The sequence below is a fragment of the Rousettus aegyptiacus genome, unplaced genomic scaffold (assembly GCF_014176215.1).
Source record: "Rousettus aegyptiacus isolate mRouAeg1 unplaced genomic scaffold, mRouAeg1.p scaffold_m13_p_11, whole genome shotgun sequence".
NCBI classification, from domain to species: domain Eukaryota; kingdom Metazoa; phylum Chordata; class Mammalia; order Chiroptera; family Pteropodidae; genus Rousettus; species Rousettus aegyptiacus.
In genome coordinates, this window is record NW_023416286.1 from 44,882,099 (window position 1) to 44,909,840 (window position 27,742).

Genomic DNA, 27,742 nt, shown 5'->3' on the forward strand with positions numbered 1-27,742 from the left:
AAATTTTAGCGGGGAGGGGAAATCAAATGAACATTTTCCACGCGCAATCATCAGTCCACAAAAGCAGAATGCTCACTAACCCACTGACTGAGGTATCAACTGTGTCTGGCGAAACTACTGCTTTGCCCTGGAGACAGCGGCCCGCTCAGGCTTCACTTCTCACTCTCCTACTTCCTGGTCTTCTGATCCCTGCACTCAGATGCCTTCAAACTTTCCTGCAAAAGCTGACCTCAAAGAGCGCTACTTAGAGCCACAAATAATTCTGACAACATGAACTAAATTTCAATTCCAGAGGAGGAGGAGACCTTGGTTCTGCATAGAAAACGATTTTAGTCGGTAAGTGGCCTCTATCCCTGATGCTTATGCCCGGCTCCTTCCCCATCAGCAATTCTCCCCTCTTCTCCCACTCGTCTTTCCTGTCTCTTGTTTTGGTCGACTATGTTCTAGCATGTTCCTTTCTGGGGAATGCCCCAGAGCCACCACCAGCCCTAGCTGATAAGAAAGACACTTCCCATCAAGATGGAGGGGCTTGGGTCCTGATGGTAGGATTTGGGGGGTCCCTGACTCACCTATCCTCAAATATCTCCACAGCCCCACCATGGGTTCCTGAAATTCCCACTCTCCCTTTTGTGTCACAGCATCATTTTCAGGAGATTCTTGTTAAAACCAAATATTCTGCCTAGGAGTGGTAGTGCAGTAACCCTTCCTTCACCAACTGGTCCTACTGCTTTGCTAAAACCAGCAGAGAAAAGTAATGAGTAATTACTGAAGAAAAGAGACACAAGACAGGTACCCTCGTGATGGGAAAATGGAAGGTGTATAGAACATAGACAGGGGCAAATATAACAGGTGCCTTGGGTGTCAGGGAAAAGAGTGAGCTCCGAAGGGAACTTCACCTACTTCCTATTTAGATGAGGCCTGCCCTGCACCCCAAACAGGCAGAGTGCATTTGACCAAATCTTTGCAGGTCAGCACAGTCAGCCTCACCAGGGTATGTGTGAGCGAAGTGGGGTTGGGGGGGTGGGTAATGGGAGGGCCCCTTCGCCCAATATTCCCCCATGCAAATATCCAAAAATCTCCATTGAATTTCTTCCTCTTGCAGATTTTGAACTGCCATTAAATGTAGGGTCCGAAGAAGTGTGATTTAAGATGACTTATTCATATACCCAGTGTGAGTGAGTTTATCAGATAAAGTCTAGGTCAGAGCCAGTTTTGATAACAGAAAGAGAGAAAGCGATTGAAGCTGCAGTCTTGATAGAAAAGAAATCTGGGAAAAGGAGGAAAGTACCCCCACTGGAGGAGAACAATTTGCAAAACACAAATTCACTGAAAAGCAATTTGTCAAGTGACACTGTTCTGGGAGCCTGGAGCCACTCCCTCCAGCTTTGCGCCTTTAAGTCTGCCCGGGGGCGGGTCTGCCCAGCAGTCTCTCTCCCTCCAGAGCACTGCTATCGGCAACACGGCCTTGTCTGGAAGGTTCTAGCAGGCACCCCGTGATTGCTTGGGAATTGGGGTGGTGTTTGCGGCTGCGGGAGCCTCAGCAGCTGCCGCAGTCAGCTTATCTCAGGGGACTCAGCTGTGGCAGCAGCAAGCGTGGCAGTGCTGACTGCTGGCTTTTCGTGCTTACTTACACAGCACAATCGCTTTCCCTGAGCATCCGCTGGTCCTGAATGCCTCAAAGCTGGGAAACTGGCAAGTCTAGAAGGAAAACACCTACTGTTTACTGTGACTGCCACTCCGGGTGGCTGTCCCTGCTCTTTGGAGCCAGGGTCAGGATCTCAATTCAGAGAACTTCTAGATATACTGTCTGCTGGAGTGGAAAGGGAAGTTAGACACACTGAATGCTGAGGGAATCAGGCACCATGAGGGAATCAGGCGCCAGAGTAGCCAAATGATTAGCTAAGGCCACACAGCCTTTCTAGGGCACAGCCACGTATAGAATCAACCTGGGTTTCCCAGGGTTTGTTTTTGCCTCTTCTTCTCTGAAGTCATTACCATGGGGCTGGGGTAGGGGGCAGGGAGCTGAGTCAATCGAATTGGGAGTTGATCTGGGTCTGGGTTTTGTTACCTTCAGTGCACTCAAATTCCTTCAGCCTTCAAATTCCTCTAGAGTAGACTGCTGTTACCTTAAGCTTAGAACAGGAGCTAGGTGAGAGAGGGTTCTCCCGTGTTCTCAATCTCCCCTCGGCTCTCAGCCATCCCTGCATGCCTGTGCCTCAAACGGGGTCTTTCTCTGTGCTCTCACCCTTCTCCCAGCAGTAGTACGCCCTTCCTTGTTACAAGAGGCTGAGCAGTAGGAGCACAGAAGTTCCATTTTGTCCTAGTCCAGCTTCAGTCTTAGGCAGGCTGTGTGCCTGGGCCTCAAAGGTGGGGTTTTTGTTTTTGTTTTGTTTGTTCATTTTAGCATTCCTTCCCGTCTTCTCTGTGGCAGCAAAAACTGCCTCATCCCTGTGTTCTGCCTTGGATGGGAGTTTTCTTGCTCCTCCTCCAGCAGTAGCAGACTGCAGCTCCTTATAGGTGTAGGATCCTGTTCCAGACTGTCTCCTGCCCTCGTGCAAAGTAGAGGGTTTTGTCTCAATCTTTCCTGCAGCAGCACTGGATCTCAGCCTGTGTCTTAGGACAGGACTGTTTCCTACGCCTCCCTAGGAGCAAAGGCAGTTGTTTCTATGCCTCCCCGTGGAGAATGAATTTTTGCCTGTGAGGTGAGGGTTTGTTTTTGCTTCACGTGAAGGAAGAGTCTAGGGAAGCAGACAAAGCAGTCAAAGTTCCTCCCCTCACTCCTGCCTCCACAGCCACCAAACACCTGTACTCCTGTGCCACCAGGGAGCCTCTCTCTGGTCTCCTGACTTATCCCAGTATTTCTCACGAGCACCTGGTGGAGGCCTGTGCAGAAAAGCCTATTCCAGACACACTGGCCCACATTGGCCTCTAAGAATTCGTTAAAATCTTGGCTTGTGTGCCACTGCCCCTTTCTCCTGTAACCTGCCGAAGCTGAAATAGTGGCCCTCTCTTTGGAGGGGCTTGTCTCTCTTTGGAATTCAGTTAACTTGGTTGACTTGCTACCTCAGCCTTCCAATGGGTTCAGAAAAAATTGCAATTCTTTGGACTACCGAGCCTTTTCTCGTTGTTAGGGTGGGAGCGATATTCTTTGAAGCCTTTTACGTTTTATATATTCCTTATACTGAACCTTTAAGGGCACCTGGCCCCATATGACCTTGTTCTACTCCGTCCTAACAGAGAAGACAACTTTTTAAGGCTCTTTTTGGGGGCAAAATATTCGTGCCAAGCACACGCACTTAAACTTTTCATCTGCCTTTGCTCTTTTTCAGGTAAAATGTCAATTTAGAGGATTCTTCTGAGAAGCAATCTGTCTGATGGGAGGGGGAAGAGATCTCAGCCAGGCTGTGTTTCTTTTAACATTTTTAAGAAGGAAAAAAGTTATATTCAGCCTGAACGATTTAATTTGGAGTATTTTCTTGTACCAACTGTGAGAAATTCCATTGGCAAAATACACAATTCCAGACATTTGTTCCCAGTAAATTATTCCTCTGTTTAGCATCTCTGATTGCCCCAATTACGCTAATTGATTTCTAAATGTACAAATACAGTAGACATCCCATAGGAAATTTAACTCTTATGTTGTCCAGAGCAGAGGATGGTTTCAACAGAAAGGCCAGGGTGTCCCGAGAACCTGTGTCTCTTTAACAATTGTTAAGAACATTTCAAAAGCCGATGCTTACATTACTGGACGGACACACAACTCTTTCATTCTTTTTCTCACAGCCATATTTTTTGCCCACAAACACAGCTGGCCCCTGCCCTCATGGAGCTGGCAACCTCAAGCTGTGTTCTGAGGACCTCTAAGCCCCTACCCCTCCCACCCCACACCTCTGAAACTCATTATTTTGGTCCTGCACCCCCTTTCTTTGAGCTAAGCGGTGCATTTCCAGAGGACTTAAGCTAATGTCCTAATGTAGTATCTAGGAAATATGATCTTTTCATTCATAAACACCTACTACCATGTTATTGGTTCAGCTTATCTCTTTAGTTGGCTGCCATCTAGCCAGGATCAGAGGCAATGAAACACCGGCAGGGGAAATTTTGATGGGGAGGAAACGGACTGGAGTCCTGGAAAGAATAAGCCAAGGGCAGTGGCGGAGAATACCAAGAAGTCTTAAGACCCCAGAGTCAACAGAAAGAGAGGTGAGGGAGAGGGATTTCTAGGTAACTTTGCATTCATGCAACACTCCACCTTATCCACGCACTCAGTAAAGAACCAATCAGAAGATCTTGCCCATCACAAGGACAAAGATGTATATGTAGAGGGTTACATACTTAGGTTTTTATATTTATTATCCCATTTTTCTATTCATTCCAAATTAGTTTGTCCAGAGAAGAAAGGTATTTATTATACTCTACGCTGTAGAAATTTAATTCTCCAATTAGCAACTGGCATGTGCTTTTGTGACCTCTAGGTTTATTTACTCTATTATTGGTCCCTATCTGTGGAGCAAGATCACTTACATTATATATTTGCAGGTGTACAGCCCTGAAACAGAGTAGCAAACAAAATTAAACAGAGCTTATAGAGAGAGAGAAGGAAAAACGTATTGAAATGATTGCCATTCCTATTCCAAACCCTGAAACTGATGGGTGAGAGAGAAACAGTACAGGAAGAAAAGAAGGCAAAGACCGTGAAAACCAAAGAAAGCAGAAGAGATGATGAACAAACAAGAGATGATAAGAAAGAAAAGAGGGAGTGACCACCACTGTGGGTTGACTAAATGAGGAAATGAATTAAGCAACTAGCAAAAACATTGCTAGAACAATATAACAACTTCCTTCCTCGAATTTCCTGGATTAAATTTTTAGCCAAAACAGAGATGAAATTGAAAGTGAATACACGTTTTCCCATCTCCTCTTCTCTTCCTTTCCCTTCCTTCCCCAGTCAGCTCAGAGAGGTCAGCATCTGAGGCAGCAGGGCAGTGGACCAGAAGGGGTGCCCCGCAGAGGCATCGTCAGAAGCATGTCTGGTGTCTGCAAAAGAGGAGGAGCTACTCTGGCATGGTTGGGAGATGGTTACATCAAGCAAATAAATAAATATGTTGAAAATGACAAGAATCAGTGGAAGTCAAGTTTCTCACTGTTTGAAGGGATTTACAAATCTGGGGAAAGGAAAGGCTAGAAAGACCTCTAAGGTGTTAGACTAGAATTAGAAGTACTGGTATGTGCTCATGGATTTGTACTATATGTATACATAGATAGATGTAGAAATAGTTATAGATGTGTGTACAAACACACACAAGTGCACACAGCAACCAGTAGCAATGGATACATCAAGTGACCAGATTTTGGTGTCTAAATACCATTCTCCACTAAAAGGAACCTTTGAAAAATGGCTGATCCAGGGCTGGGGCAGGAAAAGTACAAAATGACACTCAGACAACTTGTGCCCAAAAGTAAGGAAATACTCAAAGAATGATGAAGGCATGTCAAAGAACAAAGAAAGGGTTCCTATCAGCCCAATATAGATTTGAACATCAAAGTAAATGATGAGAATATGAAATTACTACCCATCAAATAAAGTAGAAACCCATGAGTCTGTGCAGACATAAATAAATAATGAAAAAATAAATCAATGAGGGAGGAGGAAAAGCTTATCCTTTGGTAGCATGCCAGCTAATAAATGAAGAAGAAATTATGGAGATGGAGAATCACTCTTTGGAACCTCATAGTGGTAGCTGATACAGACGGAAATCATCAATGTATGCGAAGGCTAATGGTTGGAAGTTTGGTGAGGAATGGGGCATTGGCATTACATTAGTAAATGCCCCTCGCTGTGACAAAATACTGATCAACTACGAAGGGAAAATTTGGTGATTTTATAGTAGAAAAACCTGGCAGACACCAACTCCACCAGGTGATCAATATTAACATCGCCAGATGGGGAAAGGGAGCATGGTTTCTGTGGTATTCCTGCCAAGAATGCACTGCCTTAGTCTGGTCATAAGGAAACATCGGCAGACACAGTTGAGATTCAAATTATAGAACAAAAGACTGTCAAAAACATGAGAGACAGGCAAAGACTAGAAAGTGTGTTATATTGAAGGAAACTAATGAGACATGACAACTAAATACAAACTGAGTTCAGGATACACTCCTGGAACAGAGAGAAATAGATGATAGAGATGCAGATGGAGATGGAGAGAGACAGAGGCAGGTTGGGCAGGAAGGAAGGGAAGAAGGGAGAGAAGGGGAGAACAATTTCTCATTGTTGGAACAGTTGGCAAAATGTTAATGGGATCTGTGGATGGCTATGTTGCATCGATATTAATTTCCTTATTGGGAAGCTTGTAGGGTGGCTATGAGGGAAAATGTCCTTATTTTTCAGTGGTGAATGCTGGAATGTTTAGAGGTGATAGAGAATTATGTCATATATAGTGTATATTATAGATAGATAGAGAGATAGATAGATAGACAGACAGATAGACAGACAGAATGAGCATATACAGTAAAATGGCAATAAAGAATCTGGGTGAAGGAGATGTGTAAACTCTTTGTACTGTTCTTGCAACTTTTTTTTATAGGTTCAAAACTATTTAAATTTTTTTAAAAAGAACATCGGAGGTAGGAAAGACTGGTGGCAGAAGAAGCTGCTGTGGGTAACTGTGGGTTCTGGCTCCCGTGGCAGAGGATGGGTGACCTATTAGAGTTCCCGCTTGTCTCAGGACTCAGCCAGTATGAGGAGCTGAGCACACACACCCCTCCTACTTCTAAATAAGAGAGGTGCAAACTTTACCAGAGTTCAGAGATTATTTCAGGGTGAAACCCCTGGATTGTCACCAAATGACAAGAAGGCTGCCCATAGCTCCATGCAGGAACCAGCAGATGGGAAAGCCCCTTATGGAGGGCAGGTATGGGGTTCTGCAGGGCCATCCCACCTGCAGCATCATTCTGAGCCAGATATCACATGGCTCCCCAGAGACTGCTTGGGGGATGGGTCTGCTAAAAATATGCAATCCCAGAATCTGATGGATCAGAAGTTAGACAGAACTGAAACAATTGTCATAACTTGGTGGAGAATCACATCTTACCTCCTTTGCCAACCTATCTCTTACCCAGAGATGGGGAAAGTAGAATTAGAGCAGAAACGGAGGAAAAGGCAAGCTCAAAAAGAAGGAGGGGGTGCAGATAGAAAGGAACATGACTGGCTCTAAGCACTTTCCTTCCTTTGTTTTACCGCAATCTGAATCTAGCTCTCCTACCCAGATAGTTCTTAAGAGCCATAGTTTACTAGCTATTCATGAGGAGGAAAAATACTCTAATCCTCTTCATTATCTTTTTAAAAAGAAAGAAACCCACAACTATTTCAGAGCTCTTTGAGGGGATGAATCAACCCTGGATCACCTTCTCTCTACTCTTAGAAAAAAAAAAAAAAAAAAAAAAAAAAAAACCTGCACAGCCTCACAGCCTCCAAGCTCTGCGAAGTCGCCTGGCTCAGAGCAGATCAGCTGCAGGGGTTGAAGGCCCTTTGGGAGACTGAAGGAGGAGCTCAAGTTAATGAGAGAATAGGACTTTGAAATTCAGCTCAGCAGCTAAGAATATCTCCTATGGACTAGAAAGAGTTTCTATGTCCGAGATCTTGGCATTCCTTTAAAAAGATAAAGAGACAGATCTTCAGAAACAGGGCAGTGGGTTTAGAGCAAAGAATAGTAGATAAGAACTTGAGGCCTCTAAACCATCCTCCTGATGAGTCGCTTGGCTTCAATCTACGTGTCTTCAGAATGTTAGACCTGCTCTATCTCCTGGCTTCCCCTTAATTCCATATTTCCTGAATAAAACAATGCAACAGCTCTCAGAAAACAAGGTATGCATGTAGAGATACACAGAAAAAGGTGTAAGATTCACACACCAAACTTTTCACAGAGATTTGGGGTACTAAAGAATACTTACAGAAGACTTTATATATTTCTGTATAGTGTGAATTTTTAAACAACTACCATGTATTAATTTTGTTGTTAAATTAGAAATCACAAGACAATTAAAATCAGGGGCATACTTGTCAAAAATGACCCCAAAAGTTTACATCAAAGAATTCACAATCAAGTGTAAATAATCCCTGGCAATTTTACATGCATGGTCTATCCCAATCAGAAAGAATAGGAATAACCTATTCTTCCTTCAAGGTCTAGATCAAATGTCATTTTTCTCTGTGACTTTCCCTGTCACTCTGTAACACACCATACCCCATTTCCAGCTCTCCAGCTCCCCTCCCCCAAAGTGGATTGCTCTCTCAGTCATGTTCCCATGGTACTCAATGATATCTCTAACAAGGCCCCTTAATAAGTGGAATTGTATCTATGTGCTCTTTTGAGGTCCTATGTTTTCCTCACCATCATATCCTAGGTCCTAGCAAGGGGCTTGCCACATATATACATTCCATAAGAGTTTTGTGGAATTGAATGTACATGCATGCAACCTGACACACACGAAGCTATCCACTTTTTTCTTTTTTAAGTTTCTGCTCTCTGTATTGTAATTCACAGCAATCAAACCATAAAGTAGAGTTTGGAGGGTACATTTTTCTTGCAATATGTTCCAGATTATTTCTGAGGATGTTATTCACCTTTTTCCTAGTCCTTAGGTTCCCGTTGTTGCTACAAATGGACTTTATGTAACTGAATTGGTCAGTCGACCCTTCCTTCACCAAGAAGGAAGGAGTAATGAAACCAGTATAGGGAAGGTCGCCCAGAAGAGCAACAGGCTCCGCTGCAAGTCTCAAATCCACCCATCGGATACAGGGCACAGGGAACCAGGGCTGGGAGTCGGGAGACTCGGGCTCTAGCTCAGGAAGGCTCTTCGCCTCCTCGCCTCTCTGAGTCTCACCAGCCTCGCTTGTCAAGCATCTGCTCTGTCCGCCTCACAAGGGTGAGGTGAGCCTTAAAAGTAGTCATGCCTAGGGAAGGGCTCAGGAAAACAGAGACTCTGTAGAACTGAAATCTATGATTATCGAACACTGTGGGTCACTTGGACTCATGACAAGTAATCGACTTACTTTAAAACTGTAAATTGATCATTATAATTGGCAAGATAAACATCAAATAGCTTTTTCTGCTGAAACACAAAGGTAACTTACAGATTTAAAACAATTCAGGGGCTGGAAGTTTCTACGTTTCCGCTTTTTCATTAATTCTTTTTCTAGTAAGAACTAGAACTTCAGAAGAATCCATGGTACCAGATGCAGCGCATCTAGTTGTGTCTCTTGTTTAACTGCACATCACAGAACACCACTTTCCTATGTGGGGGCTGCAATAATATATTCTTCTCTCTCCTTCTTTGCTATTCCAGAGCAAGTTTTAAGACAGCTGAATATTACCATATTATCATATGAGGAAAGCTTCCTGTGTGAATTGTGCAGATAAAATCAGGCAACTATGATTTTATCTGTAGTATGCTTGTCAATAGTCCCTAAGGAAAAAGAAAAGATGACAGAAAAAAATTACAGGCTCTCATCCACACTGACGTAGAAATAACCTCTTTAGCCTGACTGATCACCATCCTCATCCTCTTTCGTTTCATTTACCTCAACTCCATGGGACTCTCTGCTGCCCATACCCTCCACCACTTCTGCCTCTTCACAGTCCTCCTGCTGCATTTCCCTTACTGCTACATTCTCTACCTAAAAAACTCCTACTCCTCCTTCAAAGCCTTTCTCATCAACATTTTAGCCACTACCCCTAGACTAGAAGCAATGTGAAAGCAGGCACTGGGACTTACTAACCTTTGAGTAACCAGCACATGGCACATGAGAGCAGCTCAATAGATATTTGTTGAATGAATGCATAAATGAATGAGAATATCCTCTGTGTTCATTCTGGATGGCATTTATGATATTGAGTTTGTAATCTTCTATACACAAGCTCAACTTCTTTAGTCACTTCTCAGTTCTTTGAGGAATGAATTTAGCACCTAGCAAGGTATGGGGGTCATTGTAAGTGCTCCATATATGTTGATGGACTAAATGAATGAGCAGAAAAAGTTTAGGTGGTCTTCTTCAGCCCATCTCACCAAATCCAAAGCCATAAATCTCAAAAGATATTTAGAAATAACCTCTAGTCCTTAGCTTTCTGAGCTATACAGTGAAGAGAGCTGAATGCCATATTCTCTAAGATTCTGTAATTTGGAAAGGTAGCAATTATCACAGTCTCCAGAGCTCAAGATATTCCTCATCAAAAGACTTGGCATTTAGCTTCTGTAGAAAAGATTACTCTGCAGCAGAAACTATTGATACAGCTGCTCCATTTATTTGAACTGCCTCAAACCCTTCACCTTCAAGATAAACAAGTACCCGGCAGTAATGGGGAACATTTGGATAGTACATGTGGAAATTTAGGGATCATCGAGGGAACCAGCATGGCTTCACATGGTTTCATTGGCTGTGTTTTAGCATTGGAAGTCATTTATGTAATCATTCAGATGGTTGAGCTTCTGGATACTGCAGTAAATATTGCTACATAGTTGAGTGGGGCTAGTGCCAGAATCTGAACCATCAGAGTCATTATCTTAAGAATGACTATTTCACAATACTCCTAAAAGCGATAGTGCTTAGATCAAGTGCCTACATAGGCTAAGTGTCAAATACATAAGCTTTAATCATTAGTGGGTAGCAGGCTTAGCATCCACTGATGGAATGGATGAGGATCTGCTATGTGCCGGGCAGAATCATGACAAGGAACATCAAATAAAACCAGGTCCTCTCTCCTCGAAGTGCCTACATTTTAGTTGAGAAGACAGAGAAAAGAGAAGAGAGACATGGGTGCCTCCACAGAGTATCCACGTTGACCCCACAGTTCTAGGAATTCAGGAGAACAGAGGCTCTGAGCACTCTCCTCTTCTTCTCTTTTTATTTTACCAACTAGTAAATGTGTAAGGTCAATTTATTCATTCAGAAAGTATTCTTTTTTCATTGTTATGGCCTCCATAATAAAATATTTTATTTCATTAAGTAAACTAGCAATAATTCTGAGATGGAACATATGAAACTGCTATTGGTATGTGCGTAGTTACATGGCCATTTATTCAAATATCAGGCATCTGCTATATGACAGAGCCTAATCCAGGTGCTGTGAAAAATAAGCAGTCATGGATTTCACTTTCAGGTGGCTTAGGATCCACTAGGATGGATAAGACAGAGAATGTTCAACATTACCACACTACATGGTAGGATGCAATTGAGCTATAAGAGAGGTACTGATCAATTGTAGAGGCAGAGATTACTTCGAGCCCTGGGAATCAAGGATGTCTTCAGAATGGCTCTTGAGCTGACACTCAAACAAATCATCCCATTGCCATGTGGTTCCTGCAATGGCAAGAATGACATGGTCCCAGGCTGAGTAAAGAGCCTCTGGCTCCTACATGCCCTTGTACCTTGTGTGCTGAGATCACCATAACCAGGGAGACATCACAGCAAGCCCAAAGAAGCAAGTCCACTGTCCCCTGCCCCTTACCTAGAGCCACAACGGGGATCTACCTGGTCCACTGCCTTCGCCTCTTGACAAGTCTCCCTGCTTCTGTCCCTGTTCCCCAAGTCTATTCTCCACACAGCAGCCAGGGTGATTGTTTAAAAACCTACATCAGATTGAGCATCTCTTGTTTAATACCTTCCAGTGGCTTCTCATCACCTTTGGAGTAAAGTCTTCACCACAGCCCATAACCCTTTAAGATTTATTTGGTCCTGGAAAATTCTCCCATCTCTGTGTCTACCACTTCGATCATTCCACTGCAGCCACACCATTCTTCTCGCTGGTCCCCTAAACAAACCAAGCTAACTCCTGCCCCAGGGCCTTTGCACATGTCTCCCCTTCTTCCCTAAAAACAACATAGTCTCACTTTTTTCTTTTGGGTCTCTCAAAAGTCATCTCCTTAGAGAGGCCTTCCTTAACTACCCTCTACAAAATATTTTTCTCCCCCATGGTACTTATCATTAGCTGACATATATTTCATCTTTTTCTTGGTATTGTCTATCTTTTTTACCAGCATGTAAATGCTACGAGAGCATAGACTTTGTCTATTTTGTCTGTCTCGCTGAATGCCTAGAATAGTATCTGGCACAAAATAGGTGTTTTTAAAAAAAAGGGTAAAATGACTCCACAAAGGCTTCAACATGCCTCTCATCCCAGTTTTCATCAGCCAACACCAGAGTTTGACTTCCTCAAATACTGAATGACTTCCAGATAGCTATCTTCGGGTTGGACCTCTTATCTGCATTCCAGGCTCATATATCCAATTATTTACTATATCTTCACTTAGATTCTCAAAGACTCCTTCAGAGGATCACTACACAGCCTTATTCTTGTCTCTTCACCCTGTTTCCACACACCGAGTCCCCTCCCAGAGTTTCCTGTCTCAGTGAATGGTGTCTCTACCTCCTGCATAAGCCAGACATTGGAGGGTATTTCTTACAATCTTCTTTTCTACCCTCCCCTATCCTATTTATCACCAAGGCCTGTTTATTTGTTCCATCTCCACACTGACAACCTTTATCCAAACTACTGACATTTCTCTCTTGGACTAGTGCAATAGTCTCATAACTGTCTCCCCCATATCCACCTCTGGGCCCTTCCGTCTGTTTTCTACACAGTAGCCAGGATGATCCTTTAAAGTGCACCTATGGTCATGTCACTCCCGTGCTCGAACTTGTGGTTCGCGTCCCTCAGCTCTTAGGATAAAGATAAGAATTTTAACACTGCTTCTGTAAACAGAGTGGATATTCTACCAGGACACACTAAGCTTTACAGGTTTGTTAAATGCTGAAATACCCCCATTGCTCTTGGTCAATAGCCATTGCCTCAAGCTCTTAAGTACCCCCCACTGCTGCTGCTCTGGCCAGTTTGTTCCCTCCCCAAGATCCTTCTCCTCAATCAGCAACGACAGGGCTAACATGTGGCATAGCAGGCAAACATACCTCTGTGCACACAGTATGCACAAACATGCATGCGCACACTGTTCGGGCCCTAGGGCACACTGTTCCAGCTGTAGACTGTTGTGACTATCACTCCCAACTGTAAGATGCAGCATAATCCCAAATTTACCTCCTCAGCCTCATGTGGTCCTGCTCTCTGCACGGCAGCCACTCTGGCCTTCCTTAAACCCTCCATGCTTTTCTCTGCCTCAAGGGCTTTGCACAGGCTGTTCTCTACTGTTGGAATGTTCTTCCCTTCCTTTACCTCGTTCACCCCTACTCATCCTTTAGCTTAACTATCTCTTCCACACAAGTAGCCTTCTTTGACCTCCAACTCTAGGTCAAGTCTCTCTTATACATTCTCATAAAATTCTATACCTTTCCTTCACAGTGCCTAACATAGTTTGGTTTGCATATCTATTTATGTGGTTATTTGATTAATAGCTTTTATTACCACTATAGTTCAGAAAGGATGAGAGCTGAACTTATGCCCAAAGTTTTTTTTTTTGTTTGTTTGTTTTTTTTACTATTAAATTCCTAAGGCCCAGCACTCCATATACATGTGGAGATGAACAGGAAGACACTGGCTAAAGACAACGGGTCTAAAGCATGAACAATGCTTGAATAAATGAAAGAATCAGGCACTCGTATAAAGACATTTGGTGCATGCATGTATATATGTGTGTCCTTATGTGTGAATTTGCTCTTTCCTATAACTATAATGATGATGATGACGACGACGATAAAAATGAGTAGATATAATCTATGCAATAAGGAAATTGCCCTGAATATTCAGATGTCTCTTATATAAGCCAAGAGTTCCTCTTTTCACACTACTTAGAGTAATTACTTCCTATTATGGCAAGCAGCACGTGCTCTTTCCACAAAACACACTGTTTGAAAGTGTGTTACTTATATAAGGATCAGCGTTTTCTATATTACTGCTATCACAGTCCACCAGCTCACAAAGCGCATTCTCAAGCTATGACCCCAGGCCAACAGCCTGTTTTTATCTATTCAAAACAACAAATACATGTTTTAAAGAGAAGAAAGCTCTAGTGCCATTACAGGCTAGCCCTGTGAACATTATCAAGCAAGCAGCATTGTCCCTATGGGTGCGCTAATGTGTTTAATGAGGGCATAAGTTCAGCTACTACGGTCCTTTCCCCATTACCCACATGCTCCACTCCAGAGCAAAAGCCATAATGCCCTGTAAAACCAGAATGAGGCTCGGACAAAACCGGCACCCCCAGGGGTGACCCATCTGCAGCTCCCTGCCTCTGCGGCAGTCACGGAACGCAAGACAAAGACCAACAGGGCCCAAGATCTGGAGAGCCAGGACTAAACCAACAGCGAGGGGCTTTGTGCTATAGCGAATCCTTCCTTTTACTCCGCTGACATTCCTTTCCTTGCTAGCAGCAGTTTGCTCTCTTAAAGAAAGAGGCTGGTCTTAGCCAAGACTGCATTCTCCATTCTGAGGTCTGAGCCTCCCCTCAGTCTCCAGCAGGGAAAGCGGGACCTGTCGTCACTGGTGCTGAGCTGATCCATCGATAGAAAATGGTGTCAATAATGTGCAAATAATGCTGTTCTCCTAGCCTGAGATGAACTGAGGAGGTGCTCTGAGGAGAGACGGAAGAGGAACAAGCCAGTTACACCCAGGGCCTCACCGACAGGAGAGCAATCAGGACAAAGCCATTCCCCGGGTGTCATCAAAATCTTCCAATTTCACACTGAAAATGAGCCCTGGCTCAAGGCTTATGAATGTTCAGTTGTCCCCATTTCTGCTAAATGGATTCCTTTGAGAGCTGACATCTTAACCCTTGAAAGGCCTCTGGAGGCTTGGTACTCCCCAACCGGGAACTGCACTGCGGAGAAACACGCATCTGGATTTCTGCAGCCTCGGCCTAAACAAAGGAAGCCTCAGAACTGGCCTCTCTCCACCGGGGAATTCATCCCCGGTGGAGAGAGAGAACAATCTCCTCACCTGGGGGACCCGGAAACAATAGGGCTGCAACTCCTACAGCTGTTTCCAAGTGCAGTGTTCAGCTGGCTCCTCGGTCCCCTCTGCTAAGCCACTCTGACTCCAGGACTCTCACTGTGCCCAGACTTTGCTCCCATTGGCTCTTCCCATGAAAGAAATGGGTTCAGAGTTTCCATCTCCGTTCCAAAGGTTAATCTTTAGCTCTGCACGTTTAATGAGAATTACTGTAAATGTCCTTAGGTACGTGTTGAAATATTTGGACAGAGGGACAAAAGAAGAGGAGGTGAGTTTGCTCATCCCCATCCAGTTTGGAATCTCAAGTTCAGTCCACCTCATGCTTCTTCTCTCCTCTGAAGTTCACAGCCAAGGGCGTATGCTTCCCATCACACACCTACCTCTGTTTTCTATCACCCACCACCCACCCACCACCGCTTGGTCCTTTCTGATTTTTTAGCTGTGAATTTATACCACAGAAGACAAACTGAATGCAAATGGGTCTTGGCCCAAGGAGAGAGAGCAAGTGGTATTTTGCATCTGAAGCAAGGTGAATGCAGCAGAGGAACAGAGGCACATTGCCTTGGAAGTTAATCTGCATCCCAGGAATTTGCCCCTGCTGGCTTGTAAAAGTCATGGCAACATGGATGAACCCAGAGGACATTATGTTATGTGAAATAAGCCAGTTACGAAAGGAAAAATACCGTGTGCTCCCAATTATATGAGGTACCTAGAGTAGTCAGATTCATAGAGACAGAAAGCAGAATGGTTGTCAAGAGCTGGGGGAGGCAGGAATGGGAGTTATTGCAGTTTCAGCTTTGCAAGATGAAAAGAGTTCCGTGGATGGATGGTGGTAATGGCTGTACAATAAGAATGTACTTAACGCTGCTGAACTGTACACTTAAAAATGGTTAAGACGGTAAATTTTCTGTAATGAGTATTTATTTCACCGCAATTCAAAAGAATTTTTCAATGGTTAAAATGGTAAAAGGAAAAAAAAAGCCAAGTTTATTCTAAATTAGACACCGAATTAGCAAATGTACTTGAACAACTTAATTGGCTGGCAAAAACAAACGAGTGTCCAGCCACAAGCCCAAGCCACACCCCTGTTCCCTTTCTATTCAGTCAGTTCCTAGAGCTCTGGTCTGACTCTGCCCTCCAAGCAGTCCTGCATACATTCGGTTTCATTACTAACCCTCTCTGAAACCAAGGCCCTGTCTTAGCACCAGAAACCTCCGGAGAGGCTTTTAGGCACGTAGGTTCTCATCTGAGCCAGTCTCGCCTTTGTCAACACCCTGTAAGCGAGTCCTCATCACTATTTCTCTCTCAGCCCGCTGAGAACGCTCAAAGGCTGCTGACAGACAGAGGAGATTTAATGTCACCCCTGACATAACATCCTTCAAAGGCCCTTCCTTGTGCCCACTTTCAAAGACCACATATTCTAAGACCACAGCAGGGACCAACGGCAACTTCTAAGGGAAGAGGCCACAGGGGATGGAGCCCGGGCCAGCCCACAGTGCTCAGGCATCAGCCTTTCTCTGTGGGGCCCTGGACTGTGGCAGGGATATGAGTAACGAGGATAGGGCCTTCAGCAGGTGGGAGCTCTGGGGGTTTTTTGAGGCCACTGGGAAAAGGTTAATAGAAGTAGATTAAAACTCTCAGGGAATGGCACCAGGAAAGAGCCACTCTTCAATGACCACATGCCTATCCCCATCCCACTTACCTGGTTACAGGTGTTAATGTCTACCCCATTCCGCAGGTGATCCAAAGCTTTGTCCAAGTTACCTGATCTTGCTGCCCTGAGAAAGCTGGTAGCAGCATCTGCCTGTGAGGAGAAACAGTGGGCTGTGAGTGTATTCTGTGTGGTAACAACCTCACAATCCATTCGTGCCCAGGGCTATGAAAAGGAGCTAAGGTCATGGCAGCAGCCTTGCACCCTCTTGTTACCACACCCTGGTGCCCATCATAGTACCCACGTGTGGTACAGGCCCTACAGCCCCTGGTGGGACTGCTCCAGGGTCTGTAAAGAGGCTGCCTTCAACCCCAGCCTCCCTTCCTTGTGGTTCTTTTTAGGAGTAAGCATTCTGGGCTAGGACCCATGAGGGACCCCTTTCCAGGTCTGGTGTCTTACTGCCTTGATGTTTCCGAGAGCTCCACGTCTTTACTGAGGAGCCTATACCGTGTAGCCCCTGGGCCCAGTGAGCCACAGAGGCAGGCACCACAGGAACAGAGCACATGCTCTCTGGTGCTACCTCATGGTTTTGTTTTTTAAGAAAACAGCACATAGCATTTACTGTGCGCTAAGAACCATGATCAGCGCTTTACATGCAATATATATTTATACGCACGCAGATATGCATTTAATCCTCATTTTTAAAAAAACCCAAGGTAAGTACTATTATGGTCCCCATTTCACAGATGAGGGAACCAAGGCGCAGAGAGCTAAAATGACTTGTGCATCACACAGCAGGTAAGAGGCATGGCCAGGACTCCAGTACAGGTCTGGCTCTGAAAACAGTGAGCTTAACCTCCTTGCTCTGCTGCCGCCTGAATGTGAACTTTAACTCAAAGGTGCCCCTCGTCTTGAACGAGAGTAAAAGCACTTAGGTTACGTGGTTGTTGCTCAGCCACCTACACCAACATATCAAGACGTTGCTGCCAGGAACATTTGTTTGTATTAAGGATGAATGACAGCCAGAAAGAGTGAGAGGGACAATAAAATAAAGTCAATGAATGCAAATAAGTATAGCGAGAGAGCACACGGCTGGAGGGGGTGAGGTGGCTCAGCGCTGCTCTCCTGCACGCAGCCGAGGGCCTCACGTTCTCAGGCACCTCTGCTGTCTCCTTATCTGTAAGCCAGGGAGGGTAAGGCCTTTCTCGTACCCTGAAGGCAAAAGGAAATAATATATATTATCATAATAATTATATCAGTACAAGTGCTGAGCACAGTGCTTGGCACATGGTGCCTATCCAGGTTGAGTCTGACAGGTAAGAGTCACATGACAGGCCATAGGTGAAGCACGTGATGTCATTCTGCCAGAAGACCCACCCATGCATCACGAGTGCGGGACACTCTCTCTCCTTCCTTCACGTTCCCTTCTTAGAGAACACGTTTTAGGGGGCTTAACGGTGGCCCCCAAAATATACGTCTGCCCCTTAATCCTTAGAATCTGTGAATATCACCTTATTTGAAAAAAAGAGAGACTTCGCAAATGCAACTGAATTATGAATGTTGAGATGAAATCATCCTAGAGTACCTAGGTTGGCCCTAAATCCAATGACAAGTATCCTTATAAAAAATGGAAGAGAAGACACACAGAGGGGAAAGCTCTGCAAAGGTGGAGGCAGAGACCGAGGCGATGCAGCCACAAGCTGGGGAAGCCGGCAACCAGCAGAAGCTGGAACGGGCACAGAACAGATTCTTCCCAAGAGCCTCCAGAGAAAGCATGGCCTTGCCGACACTTTGATTTTAGACCTTTGGCTTTCGGAATGAAAGAATAAATGTCTGTTTTAGGCCATTATGTTTGTGGTAACTTGCAACAGTAGCCACAGGAAACTAATACACATGCTAATGATGATAATCCCTAAAGGTGGATGACTGAAAATCTGTAGCCATCAATCTCAATACTCTACAGTTAAAACCATGATTCCATCTATGGCCACGCCACCCTGAATGTACCTGATCCCGTCTGATCTCGGGAAGCTAAACAGGGTCGGGCCTGGTTAGTACTTGGATGGGATTCCACGTAGGAAGACCAGGTGCTATAGGCGTAAGTAAACAAACAAAGAAACAAAAAAATGAAACTGTGATCTTCTCCCCAAAGCAGGGGTGCACGCCATGCCTTTACCAATTAAACAGACGCTACCTTCACAGCGAGGGCTGCCTCTCCCATTCGCCATCTCGGTCCTCCATACTCCCCTGGGGAGCTGCTTCCTTTCTCTGCCTCCCACACAGTCCCACACCCAAGCCTGTCCACAACATATGCACATCTGGATCTCACTGCCCCTCCCACCCCCGCATGGCAGGAGGGCCCCTTCCTCTTCCCATCTCGTCTCCCCATGGCATCCACACCTCCAGCTGCCTCAGGGTACCCCCTGATTATTCCCAGGACCCTCAAGCTCTCTGCCACTCACATTTGCTAATTCCAATCTTTCCTTTCTTCAGGGCGTACTCAGCTCCTATCTCCTCTGTGATGCTATCCTTGGATACTCAGTATTTACCATCTTTAAGTGTACAAATAGGAGCTTGATTTTTGACTTTTAAAATGTAGTTTAAATACCCCTTTCTCAAGTTATTTGATTTCTGCAAGTCCTGTTTCCCCAGCCTAATTGTTTGCTTCTTGGGGCAGGAACTAAACCTTCTACCTCTTTTGAATATTTCAAAGCATGAAGCGTGTTGGTAGGCCAAGACCTCCCTTGGCCTACAACACAGGGCACCTAATGTCCTCAGGTTCTACGGCAAGGCATCTGTGGTGGAAGAAATATTTCAGAAACAAGGATTAATCTGTTGGTTCCCCAGGAGCTGGTTCTCAGAAAAATCTGACTCAAGGTTTAGTCCCTTGGAGAAATGTCTATTTGTCCGGCTGATTCAGAAAGTTCATCACCTATTTTATATATATTATAGTATTTTCCTATATCCCACTATTAGGGAAAACACTACATTATTCCCGAAGAACGAGAGGGTTAGAGAGACATATCTTCTATCTATCCCATCTACCCAAATTATCTTCTGTAGCACAATAATAGAATTTGAGATGAAAACTTAAGAATGGTGGGTAAAAAGAGATGCAATATCAACTAATGATACTGTTTGACCGTTAAAAGCCCTGAATCTAGGAAGCAAAGAAGAATATTTCTGACAGACCCACAGATAAATAGAGGGTAAGGGAATCCCCATTTAGACTAGGCTGAAGAAGGCTAAACAGTTTTGGCAATTGGTATAATAATGGAATTATAATACTATTATGAGTCACTGGGCAAGTGTATTACCAATGCAATATCTTTTGATCTTCATCACAACCAGTGAGGTAGCTATAATCATTATCCCCATTTAAGAGGTGATAAAACTGAGGTCAGGAGAGGTTAATAATGTGCCCAAATTCTACAGTTAGTTAACACTCCCTGACTACAGCCTATGCCTTTCTACTTGCATTTTCAGCAGTTTCAAACCTGAGGGTGTCTAGCCAACTCTGACAGATTGTAGGGGCCGGGAGGGGCCACGTACCTTTGCCAATCAAACATGTAATCCATGGCAGAGAAAGGGTCCCCAGCAGATCTCAGCTCTGACCCCTGAGCCCTGTTAAGGCCAAGTCAGACCGCTAAAAGGGAATTATCTTGTCCCAGTCCTTCCTTTCACTGATGATAAAACTGAGGGTAAAAAATAAAGTGACTGACTAAGGTCACCTAGATCGTTAGAAGTAAAATTCAATGGCCAAGACTTTTTCATTTTCTCTTTGGCCTTCTCTAGGCATAGAGTAGTCAGGACATAAGCAGGATCCTCAGCATGTCTTACAAGCGAATTGCAGATAACGGTGTCACCTTCGCTGTGCACCACTCAGTTTAATTCTACATTATATTTACTGAGGTCTTATTTCAAGTCCGGGATCTTGCTAGGACAAAGGGAGAGACAATAAAAAATCAGAATATTGGTCCCGTCCCTCAAAGTGACTGGATTACAAAGGGGTCATTCATGCGTGCACACATGCACCCATTGTTCACTGCACATTCACCGAGCCCCACCTAGGTGCCGGGGAATAGTTAAGCTCCACAGCAAATGGAATATTAAACCCATTGCCCCCATCTTGTTCTTCTCAGCCCATACTGCCCAACTATCTAATTAAGTTACTCCAAATTAATGACCCATCCTAGGTACAATTTCCTGATGTATCTAGGAACAGTCTGTGTGATCCAACAGGGCAGATAAAGAGTCAAAAGAATCCTAAATATTCCATTTAGAATATTTATCTGAGTAAATACTGACCAGAAAAACAACAGTGGCAAAAATAATAATAACGAAATAGTAACCAGAGTATCTCTGGGCTATGGTAAATTGGAGCAGTCCCCGGTCCTCTCTGAGCCTCACCATCCCCTGCAGGGCAGCCTTCAGAGATGCCTCTCCATGACAGGAGACTAGAGGAGCTAAAGGAGGCTGCTCCTTGTGTCCAGAAAATCAGTCCACAATGGTCCTAAACCCTGTATCTCCGAGGAGCAACAGGGTTTAGCTGTCACCCCCTCTGAGCATCCCACCAAGTCTGCATACCTGTGTCTTTGCCTCTTCCTCATCTAGAGCTTCTTTTAATCTAACTTACCTGTGAGAAAATTGCTCATGCCTGCACTGAGGGGAGGAGGAAGTATACACATTTTGGTGTGTACTGGGCCTGCATCCCTGCTGGTTAATCCATGTGATGTCCCTAAACTTCCTTTCATAACAAAATAAGTTTTCTTTTATAAAGCTCTTACTGTGTTTTAAGCACTCTGCTTACATTGATCCATTTGGTCCCCCCAATAATCTAATAAGGCAGGTGCTTTTATTGTCTCCTTTGGACAGATGAGGCAAATTAGTCATAGAGAAATTAAAGAACTTGTTCAAAGTCATACAACTAATATGTGGCTTGGCCAACATTTGAATCTAGGTAGCCTGCCTCCAGTGTTGCTGTACTGCCTCGTGTGCCAATCATTTTCTATTGCCCATAAGATTCTTCTCAAGCTCAGCTCTGGCTGAAGGAAGCCTTCCACTTGTGCTCAGAGGCTGTGCCCACTTCAGCCCTCATTTCAGGAGGAAGTAAATGGAGGGGAAAGGAAGAGAATGGAATTCCTCCTGGGACTCAAGTTGTCATCAGAGCTGCTCAGGAAAAGGGAGGTGAACCCTTGGTTACCTGAGACAGCCAGACTATTATTAAACTTGCACTTCCTGAGTGGGGTAATACGAATATAGTAATAGATAAGTAACGAAGGGGGCTCCAGTGTCCTGGAAAAGACAGGCCGGAAGCACACTGCTAAATGTCAGCATGTTTGTAACACATGAGCAGTGAAGACTTCGGAAACACAGGCCAGGCAAAGTTTAGTTTCAGGCCGGGTAAGAGAACCCCAGGGCCTCTACACATCTTCTCTGGCACTTGAGATGGCCTAAGTTTTCCCAGGACAAATCATGACTTACTTTTTCAAGGTCTTTTAGTACAGCATTCTTATCTCAAAAGATGAATGGAAACTGAGCTATTGACAATTTCTGGAAACAGCTTTACGACAGTCTCTTTCCCAAAGGATCTTATTTGCACAAAATGCAGTTTTTTTTTTTAAACAAAGTCTTTGTCAGAACTCCCAGAAAGAGGTTCTAGACCCTTTCCTGCAGGTGCTGTAGCATGTCCAGAAGACTAAGTACAGCAGGAAGCATTCTGGATGTGCAGCTGTCTGCTTGGCTGTCGGGCTGTCCTCCACATCTGAGAGTGCCTTCAAACGCAGAGCCTGGTATTCCTTGGAGCCCATATCATGCCTTGCAGAAAGAACAGTCAGCTCCAGCCAGCCGGCACACCGTGTGGTCCCTGCCTGTATCCCATCCACTACAGAGAAACAGATGTGAACGCTGGGCCACAGTGTGTGTGTTTTCATTAGGTTGCTCTCCTTTTTCTTTCCAGAAAGTTCTGCTGTTAAAGATTTACAAACTGTCTCCAGGTACCCCAATCAGACTACCATTGGCAAAGATAAAATTAACAAATTCAAGATATCATTAAGGAAATGAGACCTGTAAGCAGAAGTCCTGGGTTTGGTTATCATCTCCCAACTGCGAGGCTTTGGGGAAAACCCTGTTCGTTCCTTGTGTTCTTTCTGCATCCTGCCTTAGAGGCTGGGGGATGCTGCGAGTGTCAAAAAACAAAGTGGACCCTGATGTTGGGAAGACCTGGCGTGAATTCTTGCTTTGCCACTTGATGCTGTGCCTCTTAGAATTTCCCAAACCTCAATTTCCCCATTGCTAAAATGGGGATAATACACAGCTCGTTGAGGAGCTGTGACAGTGCCAAGGTAGGGAGAAAGCACCAGGCTCCTGGGCACACAACAGGTCCGCCTTAATCTCGCCTCCATTCACTGCTACCTCTAGACCTCCGGGTCATCATGTTACTAAGGTTTCGGGGTCAGGGGTGCCAGGGGCGAAGCGGCCTCTTCTCCCGCCAAGGCCAGGGCCGTGGCATCCCCGCTGGTCCAGCTGGGTCATCTTGAGGGGCTGCGGGGCGGCCCCACAGCAGAATCCGCTAGGTGGGACTGTCCTCCCGGGGCGAGGGGGACGCAGCCTCAGCTAGCGCCGGAGAGACCCGCGGCCCCTCTGGGAACCTGCGCGGCGGCTCCGCACTCCCGCGTGCGCCGCTCGCCCCAGCCGGCTCCCGGCACCGGCCCCTCCGCCACGGCAGCCTCCGGGCCAAAGGAATTTTCCTCTGGATCCTGCTGGAAGCGTCCGCGGCCGCCCGGCGCGCGTCCCCGCACCCTCCCAAAAGTTGGCGCCTGCAGAGCCCGCAGCAAGGGGCCCAGCGGCCCGGACCCCGCACGGCGGCCCCCGCGCGCTGAGCTCCCCCGCCGAGCGACCGCGGACCGGTCGTCACTCACCGCAGCGTCTGGACCGGACCTGCCCTGTCTCGCTGCCATCGCCCGGCGCCCGCGCTGCAAGCCGAGCCCGGCTCCCCGCTCCCCCTCCCCCGTTATCTGCTCGGCGGCACGGGGAGAGCCAGCAAGTTACGCGGCATCTGGCTAAAAATACAGGCTCCCTTCGCTGGGCTCCGGCTTCGGCGCGGACTCTGCGCCCGCCCGCCCTCCAGCCTGCCAGCCAGCCAGCCTCTAATGGGATCTCTTCATTTTCTCTCCATTATTATGTCAGATGGGAAAGTTAATGCGAAGCGATCTCCGGAGGGAAGGCACCTGCTGCCAAGCCCAGCGGAGGGGGGTGCATAGAGGGTGTGGGTGGGGTGCGGCCCGAGCTGCAGGTGCGGGCCCGAGCGGAGAGCGGGCGTCCTGCCGCTGCAGAAGGGAGGCACACACGTCCAATGGAGGTGAGGAGCTGCAAGCTGCCTGGCGCTCCCTCCCTGCCTCCTGCCACCCGGCTGCCTTACTGAATGGGCCCCGTGGCCTGTAAAGACGGCCAGGGTGAGCTCAGCAAAGTCTTATTTATGCCCCATAACCAAATTGCATGTTTTGAGCTCTTACATCGTGTCCCGAGATCCCAGCTAATCAGCCTATTCCAGCTTCTGCTGAAGAGCGAGTGCAGACACGAAATGAAGCTGAGAGGCAGGATACAGATCTGTTACTACCGTCTCCCTCATCCCTCAAGTCCTTGGTTTTAACGAATATCACCCAAGGCTGCTCCTAGACCATCCTCACCTTTTCATGAGGTCATTTCAGGGACAGATGTCAAAAGCATGCAGAGGCTGGCCAAGTCTTGGGGAGTGACACCAAGCGATTGTTACCAGCAGGCTCAACACTAAGTCTCAGAGAAATGGTCAGCAAAAGCAAGGCCCAGGTACCTGGGCCTCTGGCAACATTGCTTGTTCAAATGGTAGCAGTTCTGGCTCCATGCTCTCTTCAAATAGCCATCTACACACAATAACAACTACTTTTTCCACCCTTCTGCCCTGACTAATGAGTAGAGAAGAGCTGTGTCCTGCTGAGGAATTAACACATTGAGCACCTTAGGTGATAGACATGTCACATTACCTCATTTAACCCTCGCAGCCACCTCCTAAGGAAGGCAATGCTATTAAGGTTGTGTGAATGGAGAAACCCCAGAGAGGTTGATTCAGGACCAAAGTCACCACTGGTAAAAGGAGGGTCTTACTGACCCAAGGCCCTTCCTTCTGTGACCAGCACTGCCAAGATTCCGAACAAAAATGCGCTCAGAGCCAGAAGAGATGATGTGGAGGATGTTCCTGAAGGGTAGAAAAAAATTCTGAGAGTGTTTTCCAAAGTAAGGTGCTCTTCGAGGCCATTCGACAATTAGGGGGAAGTCCAAAATTTGTGAGATAAATAAAAATCAAGAGAAAAGATCCAGTTGTTGCTAAAAAAGAGTGATCTGAAGTGTATAATGTAACTAACTCCTTTTCTTGTGGGTGAAAAAAAGTAGTGTTTGAAAACAGCAGGATCAGAATTCTCCAGGCCCCAGACTTTCAACGTTATCAGAGGATGAATTTCAAGACAGGCAACCTTTGAAAAGGTGGCTAGAAAATGCCCACACTGCTGTACCCAAGAGCAGTGTGTCTAGAAGGGAGAAGTCACTGTAGCCCCTTCTATCCCCCGGCACACTTTTTAAAACACAGATCATGCTACAGGTCTCTGGCCCTGTGCCTCTTAAAACTACCTCTCAGATCTGCTCAATCTTCTATCTCAAGAGCTTCAATTAATAAATTATGGTTACTGGAACAGCCCTGATCACAGCCCAGTGGAATATCTCAAGAGATTCTAAAGCACTGTTCCAACATTAATATTTAGAGAGAGAGGAAATGCCCCATTCAAATGGAAGATGAATAATATGTACAATATTTTCAAAACACTGATACTATTGACTTGTGCAATGAACCGAAAGGCTACTTTTTAACACCTACATTGAAGTAAAGTTGACATACTATAAACCACATACTTAAAATGTACCATTTGGTAAGTTTTGATATTATGTAAGCCCCCATAAAACTGTCATTACAAAATAATGAACCTCCAAAAGTTTCCTCCTGCCCATTAGTAATTCCTTCCTCCTGCCAGTTGGTCCACATGCTTGCCAACACTTGGTAGTGTTAGTCTTAATTTAGACATTCCAGTAGATGTGTACTAGTATTTCAGTGTGGTTTTAATGGGGATTTCCCTAATAACCAATGATATTCAACATCTTTTCAGGGGCTTACTTGCCATCCATATATTTATTTGTTTCTTTGGTGATGTATCTGTTCAGATCTCTTGCCCATTTTTTAAATTGGGTTGTTTGTTTCCTTATTACTAAGTTTTGAGAATATTTGTTTTAATGGTAAGATAAACTGAGAACTTACAAATCAAATGAAATGTTTAAAAAGTTAAATAGCAAAACTTCCCAGTCCAATTTCAGTACCCAGATCTTATAACTATTAAGATCTATAAGATCTTATAACTATTGAACTCTATAAGATCTTATAACTCCAACTCTTTATACCATACAATGCTATGGGTTATATGCAATTACAAAGCAAAAAAAAAAAAAAAAAAGAGATACTTATAGTGGACTAGAAGCTGAATACAATTCATAGTAGTATGAGAGTGATGAGAAGGATACTGAGGTACTATCAAGGGACTTGCGTCCTCAGGACTGCCAAGAATTCTTGACATCAGCCATGACTTCATTGCAACTTAAATTTGTAAAGAGTCAGGCAAGGCCCAAGAGCAGAGGAAAGAAAATGACTATAGATATGTTGCTCAGCAAGGCCTGAGGTTAGAGGAACTTAGATGATAGACACTAAAGAAAAGCAGGCTAAAGGGTGTAGCCCCTGAGATGTAAATTCCTCCAGCACTAGAGCATGGAATCCCAGGACGGGACCAACCATATTGTGCCCCTCCCCAGGTGTGATAGCCTGGTCACCATGATTCAACTATAAGCTTCCCACAGGCAGAGACAGATTGATTCACATGTTTTACATGCCCAATCCCTTCGCTTTCCCCATTGGCTCCCTGTGTACTTAGCACAGTGCTGGGCTGTGGTGTCGAATAAATGCTTACTGACTAACATATGAAGATGGCAGACCCACCGTTTCTAATAGTCATAAGGAAACTGTAATTCATGGGGCTAAACTGATGTAGTGAAGATTTAGATTTTTCAGAAAGAGCTGAATCTTTGCTGGGAATCTCTGTTACCATTAAGATAACAGAGAAAGTTAACTCAGCGTTTGATATGGCATGTAAGAGCTCAGGATAAACCAAATGACTTTTAGTGGTCTCTTTGGGTTCTAGGGATTCAGAAAGATAAACCATTATTTTTTTCCCCATTGACTGTCCTTCCTCAACCCCCCACCATTATCATACCATTAGAGGACAAATAATCGGCCTATTTCTTGCCTCTGTGTGTGTGTGTGTGCGCGCGTGCGTGTGTGTGTGTGTTAATACTTTAAGGCTGCACTTTTTATTGCAGGTATTCAGTGTGCCCAGGAGATCTACCAGCGAGAATCAGTGAAACTAAAGCAAAGAAACAGAAAGGGATTGATGGGCTGAAGAAAAAAACTCAGGATTCTCAGCGAGGACACTAGACCACTTGTTCTATCCCATAGGTTATTGGCATCCGCAGGTTTTTTCCAGTCTTGCTAAATATTTTACCAACTGTCCCACAGTTCCCTCGGTAGACAAGCATAATGAAGTGCTGGAGGCTTCGGCCGTGGAGTTTGGTCCTCTAGGCCACATTAAGCCACATCAGGAGGAGACTGTGGCAGAGAAAGAAGAGAAGAAATTCACTGTGTAACACATGAAACCCCTGGATAGGGTGGGAGCCTGGGACATTTTATGGGCCGCCTGCCGTGAACTGCTCAGTGTATCTTTAGCTTTTCTAGAAACTGGGAGAATACTTCTTTCCACTCAAAAGCCTGAAGCAAAAACCCCAGGTGTGAGGGTTTCTCAGATGACTCTGCCTCCTCAGGACACTTTTGGGGAACAGAAACTGGCAGCCTCTGGCTGTGGCTAGCCTGGACACAAGTTAGCTCCCCTCTAAAGAAACATTCGAGAGGAGACTCAGGGCCTCCTGGTACCTCAAGCCCTGGGGCAACGACCACTACTCTTCCCTGCAGTTACCTGGAGGACAGACTTGCTCCTCCTGCTTTAAGCCT

At 45.3% G+C, this 27,742-nt stretch overlaps 1 protein-coding gene and 1 pseudogene across 8 annotated transcripts in view; one reads left to right on the forward strand and one right to left on the reverse strand.

The window, feature by feature from the left end:
• The window catches only part of ANK1 (ankyrin 1), a 184,605-nt gene that overhangs the window by 71,820 nt on the left and 85,043 nt on the right, over positions 1–27,742 (reverse strand). For all 8 annotated transcript variants that reach the window (XM_016127403.2, XM_016127399.2, XM_016127398.2 and 5 more), the window contains exon 2: positions 16,660–16,761. In XM_016127403.2, the coding sequence (XP_015982889.1) occupies positions 16,660–16,761 (102 nt within the window). The remainder of the gene's footprint in view (positions 1–16,659; positions 16,762–27,742) is intronic.
• LOC118609523 lies at positions 18,588–18,707 on the forward strand (annotated as a pseudogene).